The sequence below is a fragment of the Cinclus cinclus genome, chromosome 16, assembly GCF_963662255.1.
Source record: "Cinclus cinclus chromosome 16, bCinCin1.1, whole genome shotgun sequence".
NCBI classification, from domain to species: Eukaryota; Metazoa; Chordata; class Aves; order Passeriformes; family Cinclidae; genus Cinclus; species Cinclus cinclus.
This window is the reverse complement of record NC_085061.1, coordinates 7,949,304-7,970,484: the sequence shown is the minus strand read 5'-3', so window position 1 is coordinate 7,970,484 and position 21,181 is coordinate 7,949,304. Positions and strand designations below refer to the sequence as shown.

The 21,181-nt window shown below is 42.0% G+C and overlaps 2 protein-coding genes across 2 annotated transcripts; both read right to left on the bottom strand.

Moving 5' to 3' along the window:
* Window positions 1–1,286: 1,286 nt before the first annotated feature.
* On the bottom strand, window positions 1,287–5,244 carry COQ7 (coenzyme Q7, hydroxylase). Its single transcript, XM_062503575.1, has 6 exons — window positions 5,175–5,244; window positions 4,848–5,038; window positions 4,311–4,425; window positions 4,059–4,198; window positions 2,476–2,544; window positions 1,287–1,771 (listed from the first exon to the last, which is right to left on the bottom strand). Exons 1-6 carry the CDS (start codon window positions 5,242–5,244, stop codon window positions 1,694–1,696), a joined length of 663 nt encoding a protein of 220 aa, XP_062359559.1. The 3' UTR covers window positions 1,287–1,693.
* Window positions 5,245–5,494: 250 nt separating this feature from the next.
* TMC7 (transmembrane channel like 7) lies at window positions 5,495–20,357 on the bottom strand. The gene is made up of 16 exons (XM_062503726.1): window positions 20,297–20,357; window positions 19,863–20,103; window positions 17,645–17,793; window positions 17,136–17,303; window positions 16,870–16,955; window positions 16,205–16,350; window positions 15,517–15,664; window positions 13,896–14,066; window positions 12,231–12,388; window positions 11,260–11,377; window positions 10,530–10,627; window positions 10,028–10,211; window positions 9,089–9,219; window positions 8,664–8,819; window positions 7,782–7,860; window positions 5,495–6,633 (listed from the first exon to the last, which is right to left on the bottom strand). Exons 1-16 carry the CDS (start codon window positions 20,346–20,348, stop codon window positions 6,574–6,576), a joined length of 2,145 nt encoding a protein of 714 aa, XP_062359710.1. The 5' UTR covers window positions 20,349–20,357; the 3' UTR covers window positions 5,495–6,573.
* Window positions 20,358–21,181: the final 824 nt, after the last annotated feature.

Genomic DNA, 21,181 nt, shown 5'->3' with positions numbered 1-21,181 from the left:
AGTTTATGTCACAAGACCATTGTATGTATGGGCATGTAGTGTGCAGCTTTGAGTCAATACACCATGCCCTGTCCTCCCCCCTGCAATAACAGACTTATATAAGATGCCATCCCATGCTGCCCCTGGTGTGAAAGACTTTACAATGGACTATTCATCATGCAATCTTTTCTCTTTCTTTTACTCTATTATTAAAGCCCATGGCTTACACAACTGCACTGCACAGGCTTCCAGCACCACTTGTTACCCCTCTAACCACTTTAGTCATTCTTTTGTGCTGGTTCCTCTTTCCTCCAAATTACCTGGGAATTTTCCACATGCATATTGAATATTTAGAGAAATTAAGGCAAGAAATCTGCTAAACATAAGTTTTGTTCAGAGAATTGGTCAAATTAGGGAAGATATTGCATTAATATAATAAGATAGACCTTTAGTAAACTTGAGTTTCCAGGCACACTGCTCACAACTGTCTTGGGCTCAGACAAGTCAAATGAGACTCCCTTAGACTCCATATCTTCTGATTTTGCAGTCCCTGAGAATCTGTGATTTAGCTTTGAGTTCCTCCAGTCAAGTTATTCCAGTGAGTGAGCAAACCAATCATAGATAGGGGACTGAATGCTACATTGATTGAGCAAAGTAAATAACATCAATAGTTTGAGTCTAACAAACCTAAACTTGTAACAGTTTGGGAGATATTAATTTTAAAGAACATACAAAGTGACAGTCATAACAAAATCATACAGAATAGGAATTTCTCTGTATTAAGACTTAACCTTCTGCCTAAGCTCCTTCACCCAAAAAAGGGGTAAATAATCCTCTTTAGGAAGCCTTTAATGTCAAAATTACACACCAATCAGTACCTACAAACACTAACAGAGCTACTAAAAAGGCAAGCTCAGATATACCTGGATTAAATGCTATCTGAAGCAAAGCAAGATAAGCTTGAAAGCTTTAACAGAATATTGAATGCAATTCCACAGTGCTCCAAGTTGCTCTCTCCACCTGCTTTATGGCAGGGATCAATTCCTTACATGCTCAGGTAAAACAAAATGCAAACCAAACAAACCCAAGAAAATACCTAACAACAAAAATACCCCCACTATACCAAAAAAAACCCAAAAACAACTCATAGTCAGTAAAATTCTACTGAAAGAATTTGGAACTGTGCATGAAAAAAGCCCACCCCAAAACACAAAGAAGTCGTTAAGTAAAACTGGTGTTATAATACCGATTTTTATTCAAGATGGACTGAAAAGAAATACTTATAATTACTTCACTCACCCTGAAAACAGAAAAAATATTCTTCTTTGTCAGTATTAATTATTTTTAAATGAGCTGCTCCAGCTTATTTCAAGTCATATAAATTTGAAGGCAACAGAGAATGTATTTATCATTTTTATGTGTTTTACAATACACAAATATTGTATACATAAACCATGTATATACATATTTTGCTGCCACCTTGTGAACAGTCTCTGAATAGAAAGGTCTAGTTCACAGACTCAATTCTGCCACCTTTACTCACATTTAGCTCAACTGACATTTTTTTAAATGGGGACCCAATGTGACAAAGGATGGCTAAATCAAGTGCTTAGTGCAAAAAATTTAAACAGCTGAATAAAACAGCTGAGTCTTCCACAATTTCCATATGCTTTTATGTCACAATTTATTATCACAATTATTATGGAAAATATAACTAAATTCTTTCTGATAAAAATATTGCAGCTTTGCATCCAAGTTGTATGGCTGTCTTCAAAACAGAATAAGCTGGTGTCTGTAAAAAGAATAAAATATTAAATACATCTACTGAAGTGTTTTGCTTGAACCAGATTGTGATAAGGAATAGTAAACACTATCAAAAAAAAAAAAATCAAAGTAAAAACACATGCATGCCAAGAAAACCCCAACTGCAGTTGCAGTCTAATCTATCCCAGAGAAAATTAAACTGAAATTTATCAACTTTTCAGAATATTTCCATTTCTCCACAAATGTAAGTCAAGGGAAAAAATAGGAGAGAAGATACACATTCCCCATAGAGTATCCAAGGGAGCTCAAAATTTAGTTCAGTATTTCACTTCCTAATATACATATACACTTCATATACACTTTCTAATAAGGTGATGCCTCCAGTCCCCAGCATTGGGAATATATGCATGGGTAGCACTTATTAGCCTAACTTCAAAAATATTTAATTTAAACTGAAATTAAAAGAAAATCTAAAATTTTACAGAGGACACCTCTTAGGAAAAAAATCAAAACACTTTAACACTTGACATTAATTTCAACAGATTCAGTTCTGTTCTAGAAAAATGAAAGTTATAACATGAAGGACATTCCTATATGTATCTTTGGGAAAGAGTATCAAGAGCCTTATTTTCTGCTTCTCAAAGAAGCACATCCTAATGTCTAAGTAAGGAAGGTAAGGGCAGCACATCTCCATGCTCACTGACAGCATCAATTAGTCAACATTCTACTCACAGCTTCTGCATCATGCTCAAGCCCAATGTCGTGGTGCTCCTGCTCATCGTCCCGGAATTGCTTTATTACCTTTAAAAATAGCAGTTGCTGAGCCTACTTTGCAGAGAAATCAAGGCAGCCAGTACACAAAACTAGATGCTGTTTTCCATTGTGTGCACCACAGCAAGCCAGGGTCTCTCAAAAACTCCTCAAAGATCTGAACCTCCAATTCAGCAAGAAGGGAATTATTTACAGCATTCCCCTAACCTGAAGTTCTTCTAGCAGTCTCCAAAGAAGCCTTTAGGTTCAAGCTGCTGTCTAATTAATCTATCACTATCTTTATAGTCTAATATTAACTTTTAACACTGACTAGTTTCACACCCCCACATTATTCTGACAATTCGAATGAAGGAATTAAGGTCCCTGCCTTGCCAATCAGGACGGGTATTTCCCTGTAAGATAACCAGGCTTTTGCCTATTCTAGCATACTCCAAAGAACAATTGTTTATCTTCTAATTTTTCACTAGGCCAAAAAGTTTATAGGATTTTCTGGGATGCCTGCAGATGACCAGGATTGCTTAATGAAGAGCTCAGCATTCACAGACACATGGGCACCATCCCTGCCAGCAGGTCTGCATTGTTTTTGGTGTCCTCGCTAGTTCTCATATTGGCACTGTGAATAAACTCACTGCCTGGATTTTTCTCTTCATTTTGTGCCATCTTTATCTATGTCATTACATCATTATCTTCAGAGGTGGTAGTCCCCTGGTGCATCTCAGCCCAACCCCGGTTATTTCAGATACAATTTCTGTAACAATAGGATGCCTTGGAATAATCAGATTTTGCTACATGTTACACTATGCCCAATTGAACACACTGGTAGCTAGCAAGGCTCCAAACGAACCACTTCCACATGCTGCCTGTGGAAACAGCTCAATCTTCCACAACCACCTTACAGGCATGTGTCTCAATTTGATACCTAAAATGTTTGGGAAATTGTTTTCTCATAGAGCTGGCAAACGTCAGCTGCTTACACACTCTGAGAGTATCCAGGACTAAAACAAGAACAGAATGCTGGCTGGCAGCAGTGCCAGGAGGGCAAACCCCACCCAGGGGTGTATCAAACACAGCATGGGCAGAGGGGCTAGAGAAGGGGTCATCTCGAGCTCACCCTAAGCACTGTGTGTAGCTCTGGGCCCTACAGGTTAAGGAGCATATGAAGGTTGTTGAATGCCTTCAGAGAAGGGCAACACAGCTACTGTGCAATCAATATTTCCTCCTTCTGTTTCCCCTCTAGACCCTTCCTTTCAATTTAAATTAATCTAACTTAAAGCATAATTCTTCCACTTGAAAAGGAAACACTGCATTACTGAAAGCATGCTGAAGATATTCCATCATATGTATTCACTTTGGTGCTTAATCAATTTAGTACTGCTGAAGGAAAAAGCATCCTTTTATTTTAATAGTTTTTGTTGACTTCAGCATTCTAAGTGACAGAATAAAAAGATCCACTGTCAATAAAAGCATACTATTTTTAAAATATTAAATCACATTGGCTAATTCAATCCATTTGTTAAAACTGCTTTTAAGTCACAGTTAAATACCTGCAATAGTTCTTTGTACTTTTCTGGATCCTCTTCTATTAGAGTTCGGATCTGGTTGTTGTAGTGCTCTGATATACTCTCTTCCACAGCCACTGTGCAAGCCATTGCACCCTTCTTTCCAAGTAAAGCACTTCCAGCCCCTGGGATTGGGGTACCAGATACATGAATACAATGATATCTGATGCAAAACAAGTAATTTAACACAACTGAAAACTTCACAAAACAACATCAATAATAATTATATGAACTCACCTAAAACAAAACCTGCTACGTTCCAGAAAGGCAATAAAACAGTAGGTCGAACTCTATAGGCAATCATGAGCTCATTAAACTTTTTCAGGTGGTCTTTTTCTTGATTCCACATTTGCTGCAAAAGAGCCAGATCACAGAAAAGCATAAAACCACAAGAGGTAAACATTTCTAATAAAACTACTAAAAACCAGAACAGCTCAAGCCGCATATGACTTAACAGCTGAGGCAATCCTGTAACACTGTAACACCACAGAGAAGAAACGGTGCAGAAAGGCAGGTGCAGATCTTACAAAAAAAGGACAGATGAGGATAGTTACAAAAAGGTAACATAAAAACATTTGCAAAATAGGACAACACTACAGTAACTGTAGCATTACTCACTTATCAAGTACTCCCACCACTCTTTATAAACCCGCACGTTTGGAAGTGCTTAGAAAAAACTGGACAGTAATTTTGCCATGACGGCTACGATGTTTCAGCGTCACCCGGCCTCTGTTAATCAACTTCAAATTAACCAGAACCACGGGGATCGCTCACCTGGATGATGGGTCCCACGCTCGACCTGCCCAGCACGGCCATTTGCCCCGCATAGATGCGGTTCGCCCCGTACTCCCCCGCATGGTCCACGCGGATGATGCGGTCTATGACGTGTTTGTTGATGCCTTCCCGCGCCACCCGCGTGCTGCACAACCTGAGGGAAGCCCCCGTGCCGGGCACAGGCCGCAGACCTGTCGGAGAGACAAAGGTGACGCCCGGTCCCCGTTCGGGACGGGCGGGTGCACGCTCCCACCCGCGGAGCCGAACGGCCTGAGGCGGCCCCGGGCGGGCCTGAGGAGCGGGCAGGGAGCGGAGCCGAGCCCGTACCCGGCCCGCAGCAGAGGGGCCGGCGCTGCAACAGCGAGCACCGCAGAGCCAGACCCGGGGCCGCCGCCATGGCGCTGAGCACGCGTCATCATCGCGCGCCGCCCTCCCGCCCTCTCACTATTCCGATTGGCCCCCGCCGCCGCCGCACTGGACGGCGCAGCCGTCAATCAAAGCCAGCGTCTCGGTTGCCATGGTAACGAGGGGCGGCCCCTGGCGAGCGAGGCGGGAACTGCGGCGGCAGCGCTGAGGGCGCGGCCCCGGGCCCCCCCTCAGCCACAGCGAGCGGACGGCGGTAGGCGGTGCGGTAAAAAAATACCGTTTATTGAATGGTCATTTCTTTAAAATGAGCACAGAAAACATTCCAAAACATTATATAAAAGGAATAGTGTCTCACATTAACTAAGAGCCCACTAATGCACATTTCAAACAGTAGACGCATTTATTACAGAAAATCCTTAACCACAATCTTTAAATAAAGGACTGTGTTACAGGGACACACTGCAGGTTCTCTGAGACACACGGTCCCAGCGGTTCAGGTAAGAGCAAATGTGAAATTAAGGGGTCCTGACACACATTATTGCCAACCAATAATTTAACTCTGAAATATTCACATTTTAGAACACACAGAACAGTACTCAAGATGTTCATACAAGAATAAAACACAAATAATAAAGACTTAAAACATTTTAAAAACAGATCAAAAAGGGCCCTCCACAGCAGCAAGGCTGGTGCCCCAGTAGTGCTGTGCCTGCTGGCTTCTTCCTACTCGGAGTGTTTATTCAGAGCTCTTTTTTATCAGCTTGTTTTCTCTGAACCATTTTGTGACCAGTTATCCAGTGTTCAACTGCTCTTGCTGCTTCAGAGCCACATAAATAGCAAACCCTTGCCTCTAAAGATATTTAGAAAACTGATTTCGAACCCATTCCATATCTTCTTTTCCTATGCACTATTTCAAAGTATTTCCATACATACTTCTTTTTAAAAAACCAAACCAAAGGCATCAAAAACATGTAAAACCATACCTTTCCCCTCTCTCATGATTCTTATAGCATAATTTGTAAAAAAAAGTACAAAAGAGTTTCAGTTCTGATCATATTTTACCAAAACTCCCTGAAAAAATAGGGATGTAACAAATCCCAAAAACCCTGAAGTTGTATCAACGTTGAAGTATCCTTTTTTGAACAGCTCTAACACAGTACAAATCAGCTGAATTTCCAAGTTTTGGAAACCTTAAGCATCATTAGCTTAATCAAAGATTCAGACCACAACACCTATTACTTAGGTCACAGTCCCAGCATGCCAGTCAGTTTCTCAGTTTTTAGAAGCTGCAAACACTTCTGCTGTTATCTTGTTGTTCTGGGAGTTTCAGGAAGTCAAGTTCTCCTGGTTTGCGTGGTTTTCAAGGATACCTCTGAGCTTCTGCTATCTTTCTGATTAGGAACATCTTGTCACGACTCTCCTGGAAAGACAGAATAACAAGTATGCTCCACACAAACAGTATGAATACAAGCCATCTACAACAGCTCATTTCTTCATTAGAAATAGGTGCACTCACCACATTGTACTCCCCCAGAACACTCTCAACTGCCTGAACAATTTCGAGTTTACCATGGCCTCGATTTCATTTAGCTCACCTCACATCACACATTAAAAGTTCTGCATTGAGCCTAGAAAAACATCTCACACGCATCAAAATTTAAAATCATGCTTCCAGGAAGTTGAACAGGAGCAAGCAAACAAAAATAAGTATGGAAGAATTTTCAGAATTCGCAGCTGATTTGTGAACCCTTCAAAAAGCAGGAAGGCTCTTGTTCCTGAATTCCTAACTCCTCAAAAATCTCCCCCAGTAGTGTTTTTCTGCACATAGGTTGTTAAATGCCGTATCTAAAAGAAGCACATACCAAGAGATGGGCTATTTCATAAGAAAGTGAGAAGTCTCACTACTGAGTTCTGACTCCAGCAGCTTGTCAGACCGCAGCACATGAATGCTGCCAAACCTGGAAGTGGCTTTTGATGGCCACAAAGCAACATTTCTGCACTGGCACCCTTCTCCAAAGGGCTGCTTAGTGGTGAATTGTTCCCCTTGCAGTACCTGCTCAAGAAGTTCTGGGCCTACACTCAAGAACAAGACCAGAAAAGATGCAGTAGGAATGCAGGCTGGAAGGAAGGGTAGGGAGTTGGGTGCCTGTTTGTGAGGGCACAGAAGGAAACAGAAGTGGAGGTTGTGCAAGATGGTAAAGGAGACAGGAAACACAGGGTTCAGGCTCTTCTTTGGCAGAAAAAACCTATGCAGATAAATGGATTTGAACAAGGCAATGGATGAAAAACAGGGACACAGCTTCTCAGGAGCAGATCTGTATGTGTGCTACCTGATATAACCAGACCTTGTTTCAGTTGCAGCTGGTACCCAAGAAAATCAACTCCACTGAGAAATACCACAATGCTTTGGTTATTTTTCCTGGCTAATTTGTAAAACATTCTTCACTGCCTTTAGCAAACACCAAATATCCAGGATACTATTAAAACCAATATTTCTCTCCACGCCTCATTTCCGTAACCCTAAAAGTTCTCTTCATTGCGTCAGTAAAGTGTTGGGTCAGATCTTACCAGAACCAGTTGTTCTCTCAGCCGTTCAACCACTTGTTTGTGGGCTCGAGCCAAGGCAATAAAATAGAACATAACGATGCTGTAAACAACAAACAAAAAGGGAAGACTTGAGATTTCCAATGTACTTAATAAGAAGGTTCAGGACAACACATAAACAGCTGGAAAGGCTACAAAAGGAAGGGCTGGGTTGAGTCCAAAATAAGCCACATGGTTTTTCAAGCACAGAAGTTCTAGAAAGCATCAGGTAATAAGGCTCCAAAATTTGCTAACAGTTCAGTTAAACTGAAATGCAAAAAACTCCATTTAAACTTAAGGAAAAAAAAAACAAAAAACAAAAAACAAAACAACAACAAAGAAATTATTTTATTGGAAGACTGACCAAACACTGGAACAGTGTTGTGGAGTCTCCTTATCTTTGAAGATATTAAAAATCTAACTGGGTATAGTTCCTGCTCTACTTGACCTTGTTTTGAATAGGAGAGTTGGGTTAGCTTCTCTCTACAAGTGACATCCAACCTTCCAAATTCTATGATTCTACACTGAATTTCTTCTTACAGAATGGCTGTTTTGGAGTTTTATTTGTTTTTTTTCAGACTAGGGTTTGTGGATGGGAATTGTGATCACAAGGCTTACAGTACTAATTTGCAGAGGATTCACACTTAACATTTTTGAGAAGGACACTGTTGCATATGGGATGTGCAAGAGGAACTGGAACAAAGCTGATGAGTGTGAACACATGGGAAAAGACAAAGACTGAGGATTCATACAGGTTTTGATGCTTTGGACTGCAAATGGAAAATTTGGTCTAATAGATGCTTGGTATGAGTTCAGTAAGCAAGAAAATGAAGCTGCATAAGTGAATAAAGTCTCCACAGTACTCACCAAAGGATCACAAAAAAAGGCACTGCAAAGGCTTCTGATGCCACGCCAAAAAAGAACTTCTGCAGACCTGTTGGAAACTGAAGTATTGTATCTGGAATAACTTCCCATGAAGTGTTAAAATTCCTGAATGGCCCACATGCCTTGGAAGAGGGGATACTGTCAAAGAAGCAGAATAGAAAGATGTTACACTGAAATGTAAAGATAAAATAACCCAGCACAAGCCAAACACCAGTTTGGTGATGCAGTAAAAGTATCTTATATGTCTATCAAACTGTAATTTTTGTTTATATGAACTAAGCTATATGTTTATGTGTTACACCCTATATATTTTATTCCATTAATCATTCTAAACTTGGGTCTACTTTTACAGAACTGACAACCTTAGAACAAGTGTCAACTTCACAGAACTTAAAATTGTCACTTACTGTGCTATGCTAACTCCCAGAGGGATAAAAGCCAAGAGGAGCCCAATCAACAGCACCACCAGGAAGAAAAAGTTGGAACTTGATGCCCTTATAGGCCTTGCTGCAGGTTTGCGTGTGTGTATCAAAACGATCTGAAAAGTGAAGGTCAGTAAAACTGTTATCAGTAATCTATATAGATAGACATCCAAATATACTTCCCCCAGCAACTGATTTTCCATTCTCAAACATGCCACCAGCTACCACACAACCACCTCCTTTGATGTGCACGGGCTGAGAAGTGCTAAGACAAGATTGCCTCACATTTTGGTGTAAGTCAGTGTCTCCTAATTTGTGTAAGAATTTGATCCAGAGGACCTCACACACTTGCACAGAGCCATTTGGTGTATGATCCATGGCACTGCTGTTGGCTTTGTTCTGCCACATCTGCACTGGATACCTCCCCTCCTGTAAGACCTAAAGTATCAGCAAGAATTGGCTGCACAGAAGGAGCTGTGTGGTCACTGAACAAAACTTCTGATAGTGAGAAATCACACAAATATCCAACCCTGCTTGGATTTTCCATTTGGCTCCCAAATTTTTAGCAGTTTTGCAAAATTTTATCCAGTTCTAAGTTATGTTGCTAGAAAACAGATTACTGCAGAAAAGTGTTATAAACTAGCCTTGTTACTTAAAAAGCTTTTCTTTAAAAAAAAAGAAAAATAATTTGTGAAGTAGTAATTGAAATGTGACTTTGCTTGATTTCAAAGCAAAATTCTACCTTCTGTTAAAAGCACAAAACCTTACTGCAAATGGAATATCATCAGCTCATTCCATCCATTGCATCCACAGGAGGTTTTAGAGTTTTATTGTTGGTTTTAAATCAGCTGCATATCTATATGCCTGCATTACAAAATCCACAGAGATGTACTCAGTCCTTTATCAACCACATGCCTTCATTACCTTTTTAACGTAGAAGATGATAAAGTATTTTATAATTGCTATTGCAGGGAGAAGTGGTGAAAAGAAGGTTCCAATCCAGCAAATAGTCTGCCCATAAATGATTTCCAGGACATTGTCAGAAATTTCAAATTCTTTATGTCCAAACCATTGAACCAGCTTGCAAGAGCAATGAGTAACTAACAACCTGAAACCAGAGAATACTGTTAGTCCTAAATTGAAGTTATAGAGTTTAGATGCATTCTAACACATTTGAAACACATCAAACTTAGCATTCAAGCATTAGACAACATAACAGAAAATGTCAGAAGAATAAAGCTCTGAAATATCAAAACATATACAGCCATTTGAATAGCAAACGGGTGCTCGAACCACCAGAATTATGTTTATGCTTTATTTTAAAAATAGTAATTTGGTTAGAAATATGGGGAATTTAAAGCAGAAAAAAGAAAATGTGTTTCATATGTCATTTGTAAAAATATGTCTAAAAAGCAGAGATACATACTTTCTGGGGAAGTCCACAAAGAGGGCCACAGGAAGAATTACAATAAAATCAAATATCATCAGTTTGTACATTTCCCGCCCAACATCAGATTCCCAGCACTATAAAAACAAGTCAGGAAAAACAAGATTAGCAGTCTAAATAAACAAGTGAAAAATCTGTCTATCACTAAAGTGATGATTGTCTCAGTTAACACCATGACATTCAAATGCTATTAACTCAAATGTCTAAAATATTCAAGTGTTTCAAGTTTCTGTGCCAAGCTTTGCAATGCTTTTGCTTGTTTTGATTTTGGGGTTTTTCTGTGAAGTGGGGTGGGGGGTGGTGGCTGGGTATGTTTGGTTTGGTTTTGGTGGTTGGGGTTTTTTGTTTCTTTTTTATTTTTTTTAATTTTTTTTTCTTTTTGAGGAAAACCCATTTGCCTTAATGCCACAAAAGGCAGTAGCACAACGTCTCCAAAACACAGCTACCTCAGACAATCCTCATGGTGGACAGAAAGCCTGTGCTAAGGAATCATCTGCCACTGGATTAATTCTAATCAGTTTTATACAAACAAAGGATATATGTGCAACAACTGCACTGGTTTGCACTGAGCAGTGGGAATCAACACCAGTTATAGCATGACTGGCAACCCCAAGGCTGACACTGAACACCTCTAGACAAGCAGCTCTCACAGAAAACAAATCTCTGTTCACAAGCTCAGATGATTAAAGACCAAGATAAATCTACTTACAGGATAGAGTTTGTAATTGTATCCACAGGGTTTACACTTGTCACTACCACAGTCAGAGATCTGACTCCACAGTGAGAACAAGAGAACACCAATATTGGCCAATCGTATGAAGACACATCTGGAAGAAAGGCAAAACCTAACTGTAAACATGCCAAAAAATAGCTATGTTAACACTTGGCTCACCTTGTACACGAGTCCAAAGAAGCCTTAAAATAGAAAAGGGTCATGCAGACCTTTAACAAGCCAGCCAGCCAGATAATAACACATTACTTTCCTTAGTAATAAGTTAAAATTGCTTTTCACCTTCCCAGCTTTAGGCTACAGTCCCTTGTTTCTTTCCTCAGGAGTGTATCTAGATTAGTCATTTCAGTTGTAGATTTGATGCTGCAATGGGTTGCAATTCCCTAAGGTACAGTTCTCTCTGCAGTATTTCCATTTCATGTAGCTTCAGGCCTTCTCAGGCACTTGGCCAAATCAGAAATACAAAGCATGGACTTGCAGAGTTCAGGTATTTCAACCCATATCTTACTGCCTTAAGCTGCCAAGCACCAACTCTTACACTGAAGTATGTTTTATCCCAAAGCCTTTCACTTCTGCCTTGAGTAAAGCTGTGCTTCAGTCACTGCTGTACACACACTTCTGCTCATTCAGGGAACTGCTGCATGCAAAGCAGTGAATCCACAGCTCTGCAGCCACAAGTTCTCCACTGACTATTCAAGTTGAAGATGTCCAGACCACACAGCTAAATGGGACCAAGAGAAAAACTTGGATCCTGAGATGATTGCACTGAACTGTCATCAAAACAGATTGTTCCCAGATTTAAAGTTTCCAACTAAACACTGGCCAAACAATGCCTCCTTGGTTTCCAGTGCCAACCTCTCTGCTTCTTGATGTTTCAATGTTTACAGTACACATAGCCTACCAAGAAGAAGTTGTTGAAACATCCAAGGCCACAATAAAAACATCTTTACCTTAAGAGAGTCAGCTTGATTTCAAAGGCTGGTGTATAGTCTTCAAATGTGATCAGAAATGAGAAGATCAGAGGACCAATGAAGTTGGCCAGTGTGATCACAATGGAAGGCAAATACTGCACTAAGAGATTAACCTGGGAGTTCACATTGTCAATGCCCTGCAAAAGAAGAGATGAGAGGAATATAATGCCTGGAGAAACACACCTTCCTGAGTGTGCTGTCTCCAACTACACAGCACCCTGCTTTGTCCAGGATTCAGGCAGCACCTTTTACTCCATCTTCATCCCTCACTGACATTTGCACCAGGCAACAGGAATCAACACCAGGTGTAACATGAATGGCAAATCCAGGGCTGATTCTGAATACCTCTAGACAAGCAAGTTTCATGGAAAACAAATCTCTATTCTTTACACAAGCCTCATCACTGCAATCTCTGCAGTTTGCTGCTACACATCCCTGCTTTCTCCTGCTCCCTTCACCAGGAACTCCCTCCCCCCTCCAGGTAAGGCTATTTCTGTGCTTCCTCAAAGCTTCTGTTTAAAGAGGTTCAACTCACCAAGGTTTGTGTCTGACTGTTGCTAACCAGCACCGAGGCTACCAGGTTTTACAACTATTCCAAGTGCAGACACTTCAATTTATTCTTACCGGTGCCAAGCAACTCCCTTGACTTTCCTACCATCCTGACAAGCTCCTCTAAATGGTCATTAAGACAAGGTGAAGATATCAACCCTTCTACTTTAAGCCCCACATTAAGTGAAGCTGTTCTTGAATTTATTCAATGTGGTCCTCTGCCCTCAAACAATACCTCTGACACAAACTCACTTAGCCTCCATGTCCTGCTTCTGTCTGTGCAATCCTGGCAGTTTACAGAAGTTCAGAGTTAGGTACACCATGAGCACAACTTTCCTTGTGAACAGCTAAGTCCATCACACCAGCAACTTACACAGGGGAGAGAAAAATTGTGGTCCCCATTTCTACCAGACTAATCAAACCCTGGGGTCTTACAGAGAAGTCAATTACTTTAGTGAAGGTGTCACAACCAGAAGCTTGTCTGCTTTGCTCTGCTTCTGAACCACTCTTTCCATCTGCCTGTCCTGCTAGTGGTGAAACCCACCCAATCTGATTCTTTCTGCTAGTGATGCAAGAACTTTGGTTCTGAAAACCGTTCTGTGTTCAAAGCCTTCCTGTTTCCCCACACAGAGGTAACTCAAGCCACAAGACAGATCACAATCTTCACTCTGCCTTCCCCTGAAGTGCATTTTTGCAGTTGACGTGAACCAGATCACGTGAAAGTGATCATTATGAAGTTTGATTTAACCAGCTCAGTTCTCCCAGCCAGTTCACTGCCCAGACCCAGCAGATCACTGGGAGGTGAGCACAGTTACAAGGAAAGGGTAGTGAGGGCTGCTCTTCTTGTCAGCTCCAAGGCAATCAACGCTGAAGCCTCTGCAGCAATGGGAGACATTACTGGGGAGGCTTTTTTGGCACATGGTTCTTAATCTTCCCTGCTCTCATCTACTAAAAAAATTGAAGTCTGTAGAAAGCATTTTCAGATGCCTGCATGAAAGGTGCTATATTAAGATATTTGACTCTTTCACAATAGTTCCTCTGGCTGTAATCACCAGCTTTCACCAAATCTGTCCTAGTGTCATTTCTTATACTCACATTGGAGTTTTCTTGAGAGAAGACAGTTACTCTATAAATAGAGTAAAAACATCCTGATAAAATGCCAATGACAGTTATATTTATAAATATTCTCAGAGAGTAGATGCATAGCTTTTCTTTCGTTGTCCTCTCAGCTATTTTTTGCTTCAGTTTTTCTTCCTGCAAGTCTGTCTACAAAGAAAAGGAAAAAGAGATGTATTTTTTTGGCACAGCATACAACACTTAACACCATGTCTTCTACCCCTGAAAAGTGCAAATGTGCAGCCTGTTCTAGGAGGGTCACTCCAGCTCCCACCCAAGCACACAGAACTGAGTTTTCTTTGACAAAACAGGTCCATGCAGGAATGGAAGCCCCTGTGTGCTCAGCCCCCTCAAGCTGAGGGCTCTGTAGCCAAAGACAAGTGTCCTGCAATCCTCTTATCTCTACTGTATCAGTAACACATTTCCTTGAGGACAGACAGTTTGCCTGTTTGTTGAGAAAGACTGACATCAGCTTGATATTAAACTCTGAAATAGGTAAACCAGTCACTCAACTCATTACTTCTGCATGTAAGTAACTGGCCCTCACTACTGTGGCTCAAAATTGCTTCTACTCTTTATGAAGAAAAACTGAGGGATGGCACTGAAAGAAGGAAATACAGTCTTGAGCAGCTTGTCATGTAAACTTGGTGTATTTCACCTTAACTGACATGAAAATACACTATTTCCTGTGAAGACAATTTAACCTGGGCAAAACCACATAACAGCCATATGAGTGTATTTTCTGAGGACTTCTGTCTACCAAACAGTAATATGAAGGGGCTAGTTCTTCTAAGATGTGTGTCCTGAAGACTAAAGTGTAGCAAGTGAAGGAGATTCTGATTCTGTGGTAAAAAAAGATGGCTGTGAACTTCATTAGTGCAGAAAGCAACTCACTGTCATTTATGAAATCTGTAATTACTGCTTTGTGGTTTGAAGTGGAATCATCTTCTCAAAGGTAATTTTTTCACTACACAAATCCCTGCTTCCAGAGAGAAAAAAGAAGGTCCTTGTTTAACCAAAAGAGCCTTTCGGACTCTTTTCAGAACTTTATGGTTTGGGAAATCTATGACTGCATCAGCATTTTGTATGTGCATGTGTGCCAAAGACACCTAGTGAAAATCTTTCTGTATCTTCTTACAGCAACAATAATCTCAAACAATGCAAAGAGCACCAACTGGATTTTATTTCTCCCCAAACTACTGCTTACTGCACTGCACACTTAAACCCCAGAACACTCCAACTAATCCCTGCAGGTTTTGCCTACAGCTGGGACAGCTTTTCCTGTCGGACTATGCAGAAACTAACACAGGAAGCAGGACTGGAGTGTGAGGAAGAGGCAGATAAGAGAAGCAGCTAGCAGGCTGGCGTGAGTCCCCAATGGATGGGGGAAGAGCCAACAAAATCCGTGCCAGTTCTTCTCACGTTGCACCACGACTCCACCTACCTAGAAAGCATGCAAGAGGTTGTGGGCTACACCCCAAAACAAGGTACCTCAATCCTTCTTAACTTTATTCCCTTATCTGCAAAATTACACACATCTCTTTTTTTAGCCATCTAAGCTGTATGAAACCATAATCACAAAAAGACAGAAGTTACTCACCTGGAGCTCGTATTGCAAGCTGCGATATTTCAGCCGGGCTGCATTTGGATCTGTAATGCAGAAGTCCCAGCCTGCAAAGACTTTATTACAGTAACTCTGAAATGGGTCTGCATCATGCACTAAATTGTGCTTAAAGCCTTCCACAGACCTGGAGAAAAATTCATGAGAAGATGTATTTCATACACAGGAAAAACACACACAAGAAATCTGGCTGATCAAAGATTAAATGACCCCCTCTATGAGCAAACTGTCACCTTTGTTTAGTACCAGCCAGTGTCTAGGACACTTTCAGTGTGAGATTCTGCAGCAGCTGACCCTGACTGATACAGGTTATTCCCACCTGCACTTCACCACAGTCACACCTTCTCACCTCACCCAGACAACACCAAAAGAAACTGAGATCGCACAAATAAAACTTAACCAAAAAACCCTAAAGAAAATCCTCCAACAAATTCAGTATAGTTGAGGGGGTTTTACTTATAGGTATGCATACATATGAAAAACTGATAATTCAAATTGTTTTCTTTTTCGCAAGCACACTAAAGGCTACTGTGACACTGCATCCTTAAGCAAAAGACTCCCCATTTCCACATGAAGGGCTCTAGAACACAGTATGTTCCTTTCAAGCAGGAAAACAAGGTAAACTGTGCAACAAGTAACAGTAAAAAAACAACACCAACATATTTACCTCTTTATTATCCACAGAAAACTTAAGGCAAGATAAGCAAATGTAGCCAGCAGGTATGCAAGTGGCAAGTTGTACCTCATGACACTGATCCATACAGCATCTATTGAGTAATAGCCATAAAACAAACTTGTCACTTCAAGGAATCCCTGCGAAAATGAAGTTGAAATAGAATTTGTAACAGCAGCAACAACTGTCCCATTAAATCCAACCTGGCATTAAGCAATCGTTTTGTAAATTTAAAATTAGGGCCCCCAGCAAGCTACAAGCCTAAATACCGCCATTGCCTCTACCAAAGTGTAATGCAGGCACTGGGTGCTTAAAATCCCTCCCCTCTCCAATCAAAGAGCTGTAGGACACAGACACTGGGACCCTACATGGAGAGCACAATAGGCAGTGTGCTCGAGAATAATAAGGGACAGCAGCTGGGGAGGAGAGGCACAGACTGCAGCACGTGACCAGCCAGGCCTTGTGGTCGCTCAGTAAAAGTCAGTTTGAAAGCTGCCCTTGTCAGAGATAACATACCACAGTGATGCATATGCCTTACTACTTTTCGAAATTATCAGAGCTTCATTCCACAAGTAACTTTTTTTTTTTACATTTTAAATGCTATGTGAGACACTTAATAAAAAAACACAAAAACCCAAAAAAACCCACTAATTACTTACAGTGCCACTGAGCAAATCTTTGAGGTAAGTATAGAAATAAACTAGTCCCTTATTACCACTAGGTTCATAAAATGTGCAGATATTCTCTGTCAAAAGAAAGGCAGGAAAAGTCACTCAAATAATAATGCCCACTGAACTGCAAGATCACATTAATTCAATCATATCACACTCTTATGAAAAGGCTTTCCTTTTTTTTCTGGGAGGTGGAAAAGAAGCTGAGGGAATGGAGGGATCTTATAACAGCTGTACATAGAGAAGAAGCTTACCTATGTTCTTTGGAGAAATGTAAGCTATGGTACTGTTGAATATCTCATATTCAGAAATTATGGTGGGAAGTGTAACAAAACTGAACATCAGGATAAAAATTACAAAGTTCAGCAGGACCAGAAAGCGCAGGAAGGAGAAGTAGGACTGGATGCCAGTACCAAATTTCCCTGGGAATAAAAGAAACGTGTCAATAATTAAGATGATAAAACCATTGAAAATACAGAGAGAGCTGATTAATAAAATCAGTTTCACTGAGCTGAAGAAATGCTGTTAATGCTAGTTTTAAGTACTATGGATTTTTAGCAATATAACTGAAATGCAGGGTGGACATATTAATAACTTTTTCCAATATATTTCCTTCTACCATATAATGGATTCAGCAATAATAAGGGAAGAAAGTAACTTCTTAAGCACATGCAGTTCTACTTGAAACTATGCTCACACAGGTAAAACTGCCAATAACAGAAGCAACTTTCTAAAGGAGAAATGGACATCAGACAAGAAATACCTTCTATGCTGTGAATATCATGTCGCCAAAGCACCAGGTAAGATGACAAGCCTTTGATTTCACTGAGTGCTTTTTTCAATGATTTACTGCTAGCTCTTCTCCACTTCTTCCATCTAGATAAATGTTCTGTATCAGTCTGCTGGGAGTCCCTAAGAATCCAGAAATAGTTACTGAGCACAAAAATTAATTTTTCTCTCCATGTAATAGGGCTTAGCAGGATGGAGCTAGCCTGCAGCCTTAAGGGGATAGCTAAAGTAACACACACAAGCTCTCCCCAATTGATCCTGCTGGTAATGACAACATCAACTTAATTGAAATAGGGCAAGCACTCTCATGAAAAACACTCACCTCTCTTAGAGAAAAAAAGCCCAATAACTGACAATAGCTTTTTGAAAAAATTGCTGGAAAGTGCCAATTCAATGAATTTGAGAAAATATTTTTTGCCAACACCTCTGGGGATGCACTGTTCTAATAACAAGCTGCAAACAAACACTGAGAATGTGCTACTGTCTGTAATTTTCAACCACTCGCTTATGGATTTTCATACTCTATGAATACATTTGCATTTTAAAAATTGATGCCTGATCAGCAACAGTATCAAGGAGAATTCTGAGTGGCTTAGAGTTTTCATTTTGTTGTTTCTTTTAAGAGACCTTAAAACCAGACAAAACTTCACAGAAACATAGCTTGAAAATGGACTTGTATGCAGCAAATTCAGTTCCAGCCTCTGATGCCACTGAAGAAGGGCAGAAGTAAGTACCCATGAGGACACGGTGCTGGGGTACCAAGGTTTGAGTCTTAAAAGACTTGTACTCAACCCTACTCATGTGCCCAAGGGATGCACTGCCATGTGTGCTCTGTGTTGCCTGTTTCTTCATCCTCCCAGCATTTTGGCAGGAAGTCAAATTAAACCTATACAAACAATCAAACAGGCAGCTAATGACCTCAGCTTTAAGAGCAAATACAGCTCCTCTCAAGACATTTCATTCTGTGGAAACTACAGGCTGCAGTTTGCAGTGTTTTAAATTCTGTAGAACTGTCTGGCCTATGCTCAGTTTGCATTTTAAATAGAAGCGTGGGCTGCATATTCATCTGAGTTACAGAAGTTGAGCATTCAGCTCTCAGCTTATGCCAAGCACTTTGTACTGGCAGCTGCAGCACAAATGCAGATCACTGATCTGTAGAAGCACCAAGAAGCCCCACCAGAATCTCTCAGTACTAACATGCGTAAACAAGCCTGGGACATTGCAACTCCACTCCTCCCTCCAGTTCCTTTTTCTTGAAGAAATGAACTTTAGATACTCAACTTCGAATAAAAATTCAAGGTATTGAGTACTTTCCTTTACTATGACCTAGATAATCTACTGTTCCTTGTGTACAGGCTATAGAGTTAAACTCCAGGGTCAGGCTGTTTGCCACTGCTCTTGCAATAGAGTAGCTCTTGTCCTATCTGGAATACCAGACATTAATTTTACTTCCACCTCTCTCCTGGTTCATAACTAGAACTACAATGTACCTGGTTTAAAGGTGCAGCTGTTCTCTGACAGTGCAAAACCACATCCTGTATCCTCTGTCCTCAAAGCAGCTTTCAGCCCAGCAGTGAGACGGGAGATAACAAGCACTGAAATTCAGGCGGGGCAAAGCAAGGTCTTTGCAATCCCTCCCACCGGGGAGTTACCACCAGAGGGGCAGAAACAGCGCACAGGAAAGAGTCATTAAAAAAAGAATGGGGCGGGGGGAGAAGATAAAAAGAAACAAAGGGCCTGGGAAGCTTCCTATCAAGTGTACAGAGCCACAGCAGAGAGAGCACACCACACTGTGTAGCAGCAGTACTTGCATAGCAGCGGGAGGGAAGGGGGGGAGGTTCATGCAGATAACTCACAGTGACCCTTGAAAGCACAAAACCCTGAGAAAAAAAAAAATTACAAGAAAAACAAAACGGCAAGTAGTGAGAAATGCCTTTGTTTGCTACAGGTAATTCCCAATTTTGACTAATTTCTTCCAATGCAACCTGGTTCTGCCCCCAGTCAGCGACTCCCTCGTGTGCCAAACAAGAGCACTCGGGTACCTTGTCAGAAACACACGCCACAGGATGAAACAGATACAGCCAAACTCAGTTCTGCTTCAGCCTTCCATGGCACCTGGGTTGTATTTAGGAAATAGTAATTAAAAAAAAAAAAAAAAAAAAACACCAAGGAAGAAACGCGTGAAGATTAACCTTATTCTCCTCTTCTCCGCCATGCACTTCGGGTGTTCCCTGGCAGGGCGATCACCCGGTTCGCCTCTCTCCCGCAGCAGCGCCCGGGCCGCGGTCCCGCAGCTGCCGGCGGTGCCCGGCAGGGCCGGCCGGCGCTCCTGGGTGCCCCCGCGGCGCCTCCGCGCCGACTGGTAGCTGGGCAGCTCCTGCAGGAAATCCACAGGTGCGGCGCCGTGCGGCTCCTCGGCAAGGAGAGAGAGCCCTGCCAGGGAGAGACAAGCGCTGCGGGTCGGGGGTCGCCGCACCAGGGCAGCCGGGAGCCCGCAGCGCCGCGAGGGGCGAGGCGGGGGCAGCGCCGCTCCCGTCCCTCCATCCCCCCGCCACCTGCGGGGACCGCCTGTGCTGGTGCTGCTGCTGCCGCCGTCCCGCCTGCCCCGCCTGCCCCGCGTTCTCACCGCCTCTGTCCCGCTGCCAGCCCGGCCCCGCGGCGGCCCGCAGCCCGCTCATGTCTGCGGGGAAGCCGGAGCCCCGCGCCGCTGCTGCCGTTTCCGGGCGCGGCGGGGCCGTGGGGCGGCGGCAGTCGGGAGCAGGGCTGGCGGGCGGGGTGAGGCTGCCCCGGGGCCGCCTTCCCCCGGCCCACGCCCGTCGGGGGCGTCCCCAGCCGACGGGATCGCATTTTGGGACATCGGAGGCTTTCTGTTCCTCTTACCCCAGGCTTGTTTTAAACTTTCCGTGAAGATATGCGGCAGGGTGTAGAGGTTCCTGCCACCAGCCTGCCCTCTCCACTAGAAGGGGCTCCCGCATCCCAGGTGCGGGGCTGGGGGTGTTTTGGCTGTTGGGCATCTCTCACCGACGTTTGGCTTGCAAATAAGTTTTGTTTCAATGCCTTCCGTCAGTATTGGTGTTGGGTGCTGTAAAAACAAACTCTGATACTTGGACAACTCTCGTTAGGTCACAAGCCTGAACTCCCAGCTTGTTCTGTGACTGGATCCAGTAGCACAGGCTGCAGTGGAAACAGCACAGCTTTACTCTTGCATGTGAAAACTTGATGTGAACTGGAGTGAGTAAAGTCAGTAGATGCTGAATCTTTTTTCCCATCTGAGAGCGAGAGTGGGTTTTGCGTGAACTTGTAGTAAACGTCTTAGAGAGACTTATTTCTTGTAACAATGATTGCCTTTTGTGTGAAAATAACACCGTGTGTGACAAATAAGGAAATGAAACGTCCAGAAGTCTCAAAAGCCTTACATGGTGGGGAAAAAATAATTTATACCCTTTCTTACTTTATTCTACTGATAGTTAAAAGACAACCAGATTTTATAAACATTTGTCATGCACTGTCT

Coding starts and splice junctions, on each gene's coding strand:
- COQ7 (XM_062503575.1), bottom strand. CDS start 5,244: ATGGCGGCGGCCCCGGGTCTGGCTCTGCGGTGCTCGCTGTTGCAGCGC. Junction 5,039..5,174: donor GCCCCTCTGCTGCGGGCCGG/GTACGGGCTCGG, acceptor TCTCTCCGACAG/GTCTGCGGCCTGTGCCCGGC. Junction 4,199..4,310: donor CGTAGCAGGTTTTGTTTTAG/GTGAGTTCATAT, acceptor CCCCAATCCCAG/GGGCTGGAAGTGCTTTACTT.
- TMC7 (XM_062503726.1), bottom strand. CDS start 20,348: ATGAGCGGGCTGCGGGCCGCCGCGGGGCCGGGCTGGCAGCGGGACAGA. Junction 17,304..17,644: donor TGATATTCACAGCATAGAAG/GTATTTCTTGTC, acceptor TTTTATTCCCAG/GGAAATTTGGTACTGGCATC. Junction 16,956..17,135: donor CATTTCTCCAAAGAACATAG/GTAAGCTTCTTC, acceptor TTCTTTTGACAG/AGAATATCTGCACATTTTAT.